The 12,606-nt window shown below is 40.6% G+C and overlaps 1 protein-coding gene across 3 annotated transcripts in view; it reads left to right on the plus strand.

Moving 5' to 3' along the window:
* Positions 1-12,606, plus strand: part of adgrl1a (adhesion G protein-coupled receptor L1a) — a 277,619-nt gene that overhangs the window by 169,161 nt on the left and 95,852 nt on the right. For all 3 annotated transcript variants that reach the window (XM_017700538.2, XM_037541153.1, XM_017700539.2), the window contains exons 3-4: positions 4,477-4,690; positions 10,693-10,802. In XM_017700538.2, coding sequence (XP_017556027.1) covers positions 4,477-4,690; positions 10,693-10,802 — 324 coding nt within the window. The remainder of the gene's footprint in view (positions 1-4,476; positions 4,691-10,692; positions 10,803-12,606) is intronic.

Below are 12,606 nucleotides of genomic sequence, written 5' to 3' on the forward strand. Positions count from 1 at the left end.
AACGGTTGACAGCTCTGCAACTCTCTTCACCCGGGTGTCAAAAACACATGGTCACAAATCCGATGACACAACTACAAAGTCGATCAATGAACTGCGGCCTAAGGTGTCCTGATGCCTTGTACACTTATGCACACCTTTGTGTTCGAACATGGTATTTGTTATGGACAGACTGTGGCATGCACAAAATTCCAATAACAAAACACCACTCGGGTTCAGATTGGAGAGGCCGTTCCTCCAAATCGCGCCCTTCCAGGTCTCACTGTCATTGCCCACATGACCGTTGAAGTCACCCAGCAAGACAATGGAGTGCCCACAGGGGGCACTTTCCAGTACCCCCTCCAGGGTCTCCAAGAAGGCCGGGTACTCCGAACTGCCATTCAGTGCATAAGTATAGACAACAGTGAGAGCCCGTTCCCCAACCCAAAGGTGCATGGAAACAACCCTCTCGTCCACCGGAGAAAACTCCAATGTACAGGCGCTGAGCCAGGGAGCTATGAGTAAGCCCACTCCTGCCCGATGCTTCTCACCCTGGACAACTCCAGAATGGAATAAATTCCAACCCCTCTAGAGAGAGTCTGTTCCAGAGCCCCCACCATGTGTTGAGGTGAGCCCAACTATATCTAGTTGGTATCTCTCAGCCTCATACACTAGCTCGGGCTCTTTGCCTGCCAGAGAGGTCACGTTCCATGTTCCGAGAGCCAGTTTCAGTAACCGAGGATCGGAACGTCAAGGCCCCTGCCTTCGGCCACCACACGATCCCCATTGTACCAGACCCCCATAAGCGCCTCTCCCACAGGTTGAGGGGTCCATAAGAGAGTGATCCCAAGTAGCTCGTTCAGGCTGAGACCAGCTGGGACCCATGGGTAAAGGCCCGGCCACCAGGCGCTCGCCGAGGAGCCTGGCTCCAGGATGAGGCCATGGTCACCCTAATCTGGGCAAGGGAAACTGGGTCTCCATCATATGGGGTAATAATAATTATAATAAATTGAAAAATTATCACTGAAAAAATTGCCAATGTTTTATTTTCACAAGTTGAAATGTAGACCTTAGATTTTCCCAACAGTAAATGATCCTTTTGATTATTTTCATAAGTAATCATTATTGCTATCTCAATGAATGCCTTGACTGTGAAATCACGCTCATCGCTGATGATAACAAAAGCTTGTTGTAGTTTAATATTCATTATTTCTCACTCATAGCTCATTAAACAACTTGAGAAATACTGCATTTATTATTAATTGAATTTGATGAAAAGTCAGTGTAGTGTTGCTTTTTTGTGGACAGAAAAAAATGTATGTTTTTTTTTGGCAAATTCTAACAATGAAAGAAATAGAAAAGGGTCAGACGTCCGCAATCTAACTTGTACATACTGGATTTAAACATAATTAATTACATAACTATGTAATTAGACAATTACATATAAACGGCGTAGCAAAACTGTAGAAATAACTCGGAGCACTGAAAGGTTAACTGTTGCAGTCAAAGTTCATCTCACTGTGAATCTATTGTAACATCTTTGTGCTTCAGTGTTTTTGGAGCCTTTCATTCCTGAGCTCTTTCAGCACAATGGACAGCTCCGAAAGTTCATAGTCTGGTAACTTTTCCCACAGCGGGCAGTCCCTGAAAACCCTGCCGCCTGTCTTTCAGCACCATGGAGAACACCACCAACTGCCTTTTGTCGCCTAGTTGGCGGAGGCGGCCAGCAGCCATTTTGTCTAGCTTGGACTGAATACGCAGGCTTTTTTTTGAAAGCTCTTGTGCAGATAGAGAACAGCACTCTGTGCCTCTCTCTGGCCCACTCAACCAAGCACAACGATTAACCCTACTGCACCGCTGGCCCACTTTACACACCACACAGCTCACTCCTTCTCTATTCTTCCATCTGTCTCCTTCTTTCTCTCTCTCACCGTCTCTCTCCCTCACCTTTTCTCTGCAGGAGAATTATTGATCTCTTTCTTTTTATTATTATTTTTTTCTTTTTTGTTGTTTATTTTCTTCTGCTGTTTTACGTCTGCTAACCCAACTGACAGCAGTCTGGAGTCTGAGAAAGTTACCTGAGCCCAAAGGGACCCAAAAGGGTTTAGTAAGGCTCTGAGGGAATCTTCTGTCTTCGGTCAGATTCAGACAGCTAATATGGGGCTACAGTCGAGTTCAGACAGAACTTATCTGACTACATTTGGGTTCAGATAGAATTTTGTCAGGTTGCAATGAGGTTTGGACAGGTTTCTTGGGCTTCAGGCAGGTTCAGACAGAGGTTTTTTTGGGCTGTAGACGTGTTTGGACAGAATTGGGTTTGTGCAGAGTCGGGTTTGGGCAGAATTTTGACAGCCACTGTTGGGTTTGAGCAGTCTGCTTGGACAGATAGAATTTTGTTGGGTTTAGACAGAATTTTGTCAGGCTACAGTCAGGTTCAAACAGAATTTTGTTGGGCTACGTTTGAGTTAGGGCTGAATTTTGTTGGGCTACATTTGAGCTAGAGCTGAATTTTGCTGGGCTACATTTGAGCTAGAGCTGAATTTTGCTGGGCTACATTTGAGCTAGAGCTGAATTTTGCTGGGCTACATTTGAGTTAGGGCCGAATTTTGCTGGGCTACATTTGAGTTAGGGCCGAATTTTGTTGGGCTACATTTGAGCTAGAGCTGAATTTTGTTGGGCTACGTCTGAGTTAGGGCCGAATTTTGCTGGGCTACATTTGAGCTAGAGCTGAATTTTGTTGGGCTACGTCTGAGTTAGGGCCGAATTTTGCTGGGCTACATTTGGATTAGGGCAGAATTTTGTTGGACTGCAGTTGGATACAAGTTCAGGACTTAGTGTAGGCCAGGTCATGCTGAACTTAGGCAGAGAATTTTCTGACATTATAATCTGGTCTATATAAAAATTTCAGTCCTGATTTAAGCTTTGCAACTCTGTTATTCTCTTCTCTCTGTCTTTTTCTGTTTCTCTCATATACCCAGTCTGGCCTGAATGAACTGAGTTAGTAAGTAAATGACAGATATGCTGTGTGAGACTTGCCAGAGCCACTACTGAGTGTGAACAGTGTGAATTCTCTCTCTCTCTCTCACTCTCTCTCTCTCTCTCTCTCTCTCTCTCTCTCTCTCAGTCTCTCACTCTCTGTCTCTCCCTCTCTCTTTCTCTCTCTCTGTCTCTCTCTCTCTCACTCTGTCTCTCTCTCTCTCTCTCTCTCTCTCTCTCTCTCTCTCTCTCTCTCTCTCTCTCTCTGTTCCCCAGCTCTTTTTAACTGCTGGAGAGCTGAAGGCAGATGTGAGCTAGATGTGTGTTTCCGCTCAGCAGCAGTGTGTGAGAGTAGTAGATGTGGCTTGGCACAGATATGCTTGTGTGTATGTGAGAGTGTGGATGAGACGGTGTGATCACTGCATGAGTGTGTGTTTGTGTGTGAGCAGCTAGAGGGACTGGTATGTTGTTGGGTTTGGGTGAGATAAGTGTATGTCTGAGCTGTGGGAGAGCACACTCTCATTCTCATCTCATAACCTGCTCATTTTGTCAACGTGCTGCTACGCTTTAACACCCAGTTTACTGACACAAACCAGACATGTTACACACTCCCTCACTGCAGCTTAACTCAAGGAAACCTTATTCATTATTGTTGTCAAAGCATTCAACTCTTTTTATTTTGCAGTACTGTGCAAAAGTCAGAGACCACCCTTCATTTGTGTTCAAAAAGGCCATCAAGTACAAACTTTTCAGTTTATGGTCCAAAAAAATTGCACAAATAAATATATAATTTCTCAGCACTTACAGCTTCCATTCTTTTCAGGAAACTTTCAGGTTTTTTCAGTTTATCTTTTTTCCCACACCTCCAAAGTTCAGTCTTAGAAATTGGTTGCATTTCTACAGTCCCAGTTATATATTTTCACTAATCCAGTTTCAATTTTCTTGCTTTTGTCTTTGTACTCCCTTTTTCAGTGAGGGCTTCTTGACAGCTTTGTGTCATTTCAGACCCACAGTGTTTAGTTGTCTTCTCACAGTGGAAGGATGGACAGAAACAGCTAAAGTGAGAGTGGAGCTTGATTTTCTTTGGCTCCCTGCTATAGAAATCATATTAGAAACAGGTGTTAGTACTGGTACTCTGTAATATCAATATACTATCCATGCTCCCTCAGACTGTGGCATTCTTCTATTTTCTAACTGTATTTTCAATTTCTCTGTTTCAGGGTGGTCAGCAAATTCAAAGTTTTCTTCTTCTTTCAATTTAGATAAAGTATTTGTCTAGAATACATTTAAGAGTAAAGGAGAAAGTGCATCTCTGTCTAAAACCTCTCCTGCCTCACGGGGACCACTTGATCTTTTTTCTCTGTGAAGCCAGGTTGTCCTGTGTGGCCAGGCCATGGTCAGTCCCTCTGTACTTGGTCAGGAAAATGCCACTGCTTAGTATATGTAATTTTGTCTTAATTTTTTGTAACATATTCAGCGGTTCTGTTACACTTTGTCACTCTCTTTTTCTCTCTTTCTCTTTAGCACTGAGTCGCTCGGCGATGCCCTTTGGTCTGATGCGGCGGGAGCTGGCATGTGAGGGTTACCCGATTGAGCTGCGCTGCCCAGGCAGTGATGTCATCATGATTGAGACAGCCAACTATGGCCGCACAGACGATAAGATTTGTGACGCGGATCCATTTCAGATGGAGAATGTGCAGTGTTACCTGCCTGACGCCTTCAAGATCATGTCTCAGAGGTACACAGGAGTGCCAGTGTGTGTATGTATGTGTGTGTGTGTGTGTGTGTGTGTGTGTGTGGGTGACTGCATGAAGCATAACTTTTTGTGCAACTTGTCATTTACATGAGGCAATTCAGAGTTACCAAAAGCGCAACATATTCAATCACTCCACTAGTTAGCACAGTTAGCAGCTAATATCTTTCATAAATTCTGTCATTTTGTCTATATTGTATCATTAAGTCTTAAATGGAAATTACGCCAGTTTTTTTCTGATTTCTACATAATTTGATCATTCAGTCATTCACTGTGGTTATATGGGAAGTGCTCTATTCTAGAGAAATTGTCAATTCAGCTTTCTTTACAGTGATGCTGAAATTTCATGATGAATGGACTAAAAGGAATGTTCCAAAATAACTTCATTGAAAAAACCACATTGACTTACATTGAAAGTGAAGTAGGTTTTTTCCTTCTCCTGTAAAGCCATCATTTTGGAGATATGAGGTTTTGTTCTGACAGCAGCAAGATGTGTGTGTATATTATATATATATATATATTATATATATATACAGGGTGGGCCATTTATATGGATACACCCAAATAAAATGGTAATGGTTGGTGATATTAACTTCCTGTTTGTGGCACATTAGTATATGGGAGGGGGAAAATCAAGCTCAACCAGTTTGCATTGTTGTCCCTATAGTTAATACTGAATAAAAAGTTACTAATAAAAAGTACTAATATAGTTAGTAACTGAATAAAAAGCCTTAGTATGGAACAAGCCTGGGATTTTAAGGGGTTAATCTCTTCAAATGTCTGATTCTTAAGACCACCACTGTCTCTGTCTCTGTCACTGTCTCTGACTCTGTGAGTTTCTCTGGAACGGAGCATTTCATGTCAAACCACTCTGAATGACTTTGTTTACAGCTTAAAGATTTTAATAGGCAGAAATTTTGAAAAATCAGTGGAACTCTCCTTTTACACTGAGATAATGAAATAAAAAAGATGTTAATTTTTTGAGGAAAATTATGTGGTAGTTAATTTGCTTGGGGTGCTGTGTGCCAACCTGAGAACATTTTGAAAGAGCCCCCTGATTGTGGGGTACTGAGGGTCAGAAAGACATTCCACTTCTTTTAAACTATGCTCACAACCACTCGGAGTCCAACAGAGAACATATATATGTATTTATATTTATATTTACTTTAAATTTCTTAAGGAAATCTGCAGGGATATTTTTCCACACCTCCAAACTTCAGTCTTAGAAATTGGTTGTATTTTCTACTTCTCATCAACTTTAACACATTCCATTATGTTAAAATCTGGACTCTGAGGTGGTCAGTCCATTGTTCTGAGAACACCAGCAGCTTTGTCTTATATGTAATGTCCTCTGAAATATCTACTGAAAAATGAAATATTTAACAGCCATTTTGACTGGAAATTAAATAAATGCTACTAAATAAATTAAATAAATTGCACAGTAGTACATTGTGCAGTAAGTCTTCTCCAAGGCTAAAGGTAAAACTATTAAGTAAGTAAAGTATTCTACAGTATTCTACATGTCCAGATAAACCTAGATTCATTGTTAGGTCTTAAAAGACTCTGATTCATTGTCCTGATAATTGCTGGCTTAATCAGTAGGCAAGATATTCGACAGTGACAGGCCTAGTTCTTATTGGCTGCCCATGAAACGGCTGTAACCATTGTGAGTTTAACGCATGTTTCAGTCGAGTGTCAAGAGGCTTTACATTATGCAGCGCTGGTGAAATTTATTTCTGAGCTAAAATTGTGCGAGAAGTTGTGTGAAATCAGCCTGTATGTGAAGGAGAGGAAGAGAAAGAGGGGGCGAGAGAGGCCAAGTCAGTGCAGTGTCATGTGTACTGATATGATTGAGCAGTTAAATGTGTTTACATCAGTTTGTGCGCACAGGGGCGTTTATGTGTTTACAAATGGGTCTAGTATGAGTGTGTGTACCCTTCCTAACACTGTGAGTGTGTGCTGCTGTGCAACTGAGCTTTCTGACTACGCTCAGCATCTGTCTCCTCAGAGGCTAGATCAATGGAGGGAGAGAGTGAGAGAGCGAAGGCTTGTGGAAGGCACCTACCATGATGAGAAGATAGTGAGAGCACACAGAAAACTGCAGAGTGGGGATTACACACTTTTCTGTGTGTGAGTTTGTGTGTGCGTGCGTATTTGTGTGTGAATGTGCGTGAAAAGGAGTGAGAAAAAGAGAGGCAGAATAAATTTAAATAGTGCATGTGCATGTAATATTGATAATAACCTTTGAGAATACAACTCTCCAGCTCCATTCCTGCGTGCTAGAGACCATCAATAGGCCTCGTATGTTTAAGCCTGTATAAGCCTGCTGAATCCTCGCTAATGTTGCTGTCACATGATCAGGTCTAGTGGGAAATTATTCAACTTCCTCCTATAGCCTGAAGGGACCATCCTTTCCATTCTGTTCTCATGTATAGATTATTAAATACATAACTCTCTATTTCTCTCTCTCTCAGTTCAGTTTCACAGTGCTTTACAGGCGTGAATTCTAACAAATTATGCAAACGCAATTAACTCTTAGAATTCTGCGTTTATGAATTGCTGAATTGCTATACTATTCAATTGTGTAATTTCATAAATAATTACATAATTAAGTCTATAATAAGTTACATTTACACTCAATTTACATTTGTCACTGGGCTTGCAGCAGCACCTTTCTCTGTTTGTTTCACCATTAAAAAACAAGGTGATCAATATAAGGAATATTTTTCTGCATGGAAAAAACATTTTTTATCAGATTCACATTTTTAAAAAAATATTTTCCGCTACTGATGAACACAAATGTGGTATCAGCTTCTGGGACTGAACTTCTCCACTTGTTTCAGTGAGCTCCAAGTAAGAAATTCGCCCCTTTAATAGTAAGGGTCCTTGTGTAGCCGCACTGTAACGCTGGGTTTGCAAATCAGACACACGGGGATAAAAATTACCTTGGAAGATTTATTCAGAAGGAGATGAACAGGGTTAACACCAGACCAGGTCAATAACCAGAATAGCCAGATACAATACATAGGAGTAGGCGAAAGTCGAAAAAACAGGCGAGGGTTGTAACTATAGAAGAATCATCGGTTGTAACTGTAGAAGAATCATGCAAGAAAACAGGAGCAGGAATCGGTAACAGGAGTGAGGTCGAACATGGAACAGCAATCAACGAAATAAATGGCTTGGTATGCACTGACGAGACAATGGCAATGCTTCGCAAAGACATGAACCAAACAGACTAGTATATATACTGAGTTCAACAGCTGGTGGTGATTAGTATTCCGGTGACTGTGATCTGCTGAGTGGTTTGTAATTGGTTGAGAAAGTCCCATGACTGACAGAGGGATTCTGAGAAATGGAGTTCTTGCTGGTATGAGTGTCCGACTGAGAACCAGGACGCATGACACGCACACTTTCATAAAGATTCATTTTACAGGATGTACTTAATGGTTTAATTCATAATAGCATGTGTTAAAGGACACATATCATGAAAAAATGATTTTTTTGACGTAAGACTGGTTAGTATTGTTGGGCTTCAAAACGAATCGCTCACTCCCCAGTCTGTAGAAAATCAGCCAGTTTGCTGTTCATTTTGTGATGTCACAAAAACCAATACATTTACGTTCATTCACCTATTCAGCCTCCAACAGTTTCTCCATCCACTCACACTGAAGTTAGAAGGAGTGTTTCAGCCCAGACTGCTTTTTGAAGTATGTATATCAGCCTCATAGTCATAGTAACAGTAACTTGTTTAATTCTTAGTAGCGGTTGGAAAATACGAAATTATGAATTAGTAGTGTTTTAGGGATATGAATCCAAACAGACATTATAAGGTATGGCTATGGGTCCTTTAAAAGTATTAACTGTATTATAAGCCTGGGCTTCAACTTGCTAATAATATGCTTTTGGTGTGAAAGCTTGAATAAATGTCCTGCATCAGTGAAGATCCCAGCAGCTTTTACCAACTTTAAAACTGTGAAAGTAACTTTAGCTCATGCTAATCTTATATGAATTGCAATGCCAGTAAATGGTCATTTTATTGTGGAAAATAAGATTTTGCATATTATTTTTATCTTTAACATGTTGAATATTTGGTCAGACGTTGTTTCTATGTAAATGACATACAGATGGCTTTCTAATCGTCAATATTAATGTTAGGGTTATAGGATGAGGTCTCGGTTTAGGGTTTAGATTTAGGTTCTGTTACTTTCAATGTAAAATGCAGTTGTATTAAATATTTTAGTTAAAAATGAGGTGAAGATCTGCAAAGCTTTTAGACTGGACTGTCAAAAAAAGTTGTGAGTTGCTGAATCAGAGCATATGAATCACTTGATAATAGTGCAATACATCACCAAGTTACAGTGGGAAATGTAAAGATATGCCCTGCCACCCACACTGAAAAACCTGGTTCATAATTCATATGTGTCAAATAGGCACATGAAGAAAATGTATGGCATCAACACAGTTTTATCAGTGTGCTTTTAGGCTTAGGTTCTGTAGAAATGTTTGGAGAATTTAACAGATTTGTCAAAATGTCTGCATACATTTGCATGCTAGCTCATATAATTACTAAATAATAAGCCTTAGAATGTCTTACACCAGGACTTTAAGGAGTTAATGGGAAATTTCTAGAGTGATGGTCACAGCGGTGGAGCTTACTGTCTTACTGTTAAATTAAGTGAAACTACAGGTGTCTTATGAGTTTTTATGTGTCATGTTGCCTATAATAAAATAGTGGTAAATCTGAAAAAATAAGTTAATAACCATTTCATGTAATACCTTTCTGGGTGGTAGTTTTTACATACATGACAGTAGACAGATGAAACCAGATGTTCCTTTTTGTCCAGGGGAGTAGCAACAAAAAGTTCCCCCACCATCAGCAGCAAAGGCAGTGTACTGCAGTGGTCAGAGGAACAGTTCAGTTTTCCCAGTGTTGGCAATGGCTGCACCGGTTAAATAAACCAGATGCTGATTATTTTGGCAGCCTTGGATGCTGAAATCATAGGCACACCACACCACATATTATACAACAAAATGCTGAACAGCTACTGACCGTTGTCCAGCATTTATTATGACCTCAAATAAACAATCGACTCTGCCAAACTATCGAGTGACAGTCATCCATTTTCACTGGTGATGCTGGCACCATGGCAATGTAGGTGCAATCATAGATGCATGCCACCATCAATAGTGCACCACTATGAGGCATGGAATGGCTTTTTGTAGCATTAGGGACACTAAACACCTCAGATGTCTGCTTCTTATATGTATCACCACCAATGTGGGCAATTCTCACTGCAGGAATTTGGATCAAAATGCATCATTTTATCTCAAACCACTCTGAATGAGTATTATATTACCTTAAAGGGCAATTCCTCCAATTTTCCAAACCTTAAGGGGTAATTCCACTGATTTTTCAAAATCAACATGTCAACATAATCCTTCAGACTGACCTTATGTGAAATGTTCTGTTCTAGAGAAACTTACTGCGTGAGAATTGTTCACAGTGGAGGTGATATTAACCAGACATCTGCTTCTTAAAGCTCCCACATAGAGAGTTATTACATTAAATTAAATGAAGTTATAAATACTTAGTCTGATGTCTGGGACATTGTTTTATGACTGTTTTGTGATAAAGTTATGGTCTAAAACGTATTTGAATCAATTTATTCTAATCCATTTATGGTGGAGGGATATATGAGGGGTGTTCGAAGCTTTCCCTGAAAACTATGATAAAACAGTGTTTAAGGCATCTCTTTAGATAGGTATCTGATTTATATCTCCAGCACTGGGAACAGTCCTGACTTGACAAGTTTCTCTAAAATAGAGCTTTTTATATCAAACCACTCTGAAAGACTTTAGTTACATCTTAATTTAATAATGCAGATTTTTCTTCTTTTAAATGTATTGCCTCAGTGTTCATAAGGTTACAAAAAAATCTCTCTCTCTCTCTCTCTCTCTCTCTCTCTCTCTCTCTCTCTCTCTCGCAGGTGTAATAACCGTACACAGTGTGTAGTCGTTGCTGGGTCAGATGTGTTTCCTGACCCGTGTCCGGGCACCTACAAGTATCTGGAGATTCAGTATGAGTGTGTGCCCTACAGTGAGTACCCAACACACAAACACACACGCACTCACACGCGCACCCACCCACCCACACACACACACACTCACACACTCCATCATCCCCACCCCTCACACTCCTCCTCCTGTCACTTCTCCCACCTCCCCATTCCCTCCCTTTCCCCACCAAACCCCCCAACCCTCATCTACTCACACGCACTCACATACACACATTCACACACACACTTGCACACACACTCACGATTGCACTCTCTCGCGCCTTCTCACGCTCATACACACACTCAGACAGACGGTCAGACGCTCTCTTGTCCTCTCGCTCTTTCTCTTTCTCTCTCTCTGCCTCACGCACACACATACACACACACACATTCACAGCGCTAAACCCTTTTTCTCCATCAACAGTGCGACGCTTCCAGAATCTGAGGGGAGGTTTTCACATCAGAGAGATGCTCCATGCCCACATACACATAAACTCTCACTCATGAAGTGCCAAGATACGCTGGAGGCTGCTTTATCTGGCATTAAACACCTTTACTCCTCTGACTGCCAATCAAAATGAAAATTTGGGGAGCAGCAGTACTGCGAGGGCTGTGTGTGTGCGTACATGTGTGTATGTGAGTCACAGTGGGAATGTTAGTGCTAACCACTAATGGCTTATTTCAAACAACATGACCCAGAACCATACAAATGCTAATATTCCCATGGTAACGCATGGCTTTTAACCACAACTGCCTGTTTTAGTGAGAGGCAGGACACACAAACATGCTTGTTTTTATACTTTGTCAGGACATGGGGTCATACATACATTTCACTAATGTGTCAAATATGTACTTTACATATGTAAGCACCTCTATGTAATATGTCCCAAATATATTCTATATATAAGTATCTATTTGTAATAAAAATGTCCCTGTACTGCATAAAAGTACCTATATGTGATAATAGTTTATTGTATATTATAGTATGTAAGTACCTATATGTTATAATAAGGTTCTATATGTATTTTTTATATATATATATATATATATATATATATATATATATGATGGCCCAGGGGTGTAGCACCAACATTTGGGCCCCATGCACAGCAATGTACCCCCCAAGAAATTAAAGGAAAAGGAAAAAATATAGTATATTTATTATGTTGTATCTTGTTATGAGGTTGGCTGATAAACATTTAAGCATTTAAAGCTTAAACAATGCATCACAATAAGGAGAATGTGCTTTAAATCAATCTTTTATCAATGTTGCTGTACTGTAATAAGAATTAGACTCAAATGTATAATTTCTGCAAAATAACATTTTACAAATTATTATATATCTCATTCTTTTATTGGTAGATCATATAAAAATCATCTATTTACATTTTTTTACACACCCCAGCTTTTCCCCCGTAATCCTGAAACTGTACCAAAACAAGTGCACATACACACAGACACATGCTGGAGTCTGGCTCATGTGAAAATCTCCTATCAGGCAGTACCCCTCCCCCCCCCCTCATGTGTTCTGGCTCAGTGTGGAGTTTTGGGCTGAGGGTAGGGGGAGGTGAGCGGGTTTGTGTCTGAGGGGATCGGGGTATCATCTACTTTCTGCAAACTTTGGGGTCAATTTCTCTGCTTTTTCCTCAGGAGATGAAGAAGAAGTCAGTGGAAGACTGATACGCCTCGCCAATGCGAGCCAGGCTAACTCTCTGTCTCTCTCTCTCTCTCTCTCTCCACTCCTTCCTCTCTCCCTCTGTATCTCTCGCCCTCTGTTGTTCTGTGAATGTTCACTTTTTTCTTTGAACTCACTTCACCTTCTTTGTTCTTTCTTCTCTCTCGCTT

The sequence above is a fragment of the Pygocentrus nattereri genome, chromosome 1 (assembly GCF_015220715.1).
Source record: "Pygocentrus nattereri isolate fPygNat1 chromosome 1, fPygNat1.pri, whole genome shotgun sequence".
Lineage (NCBI taxonomy): Eukaryota > Metazoa > Chordata > Actinopteri > Characiformes > Serrasalmidae > Pygocentrus > Pygocentrus nattereri.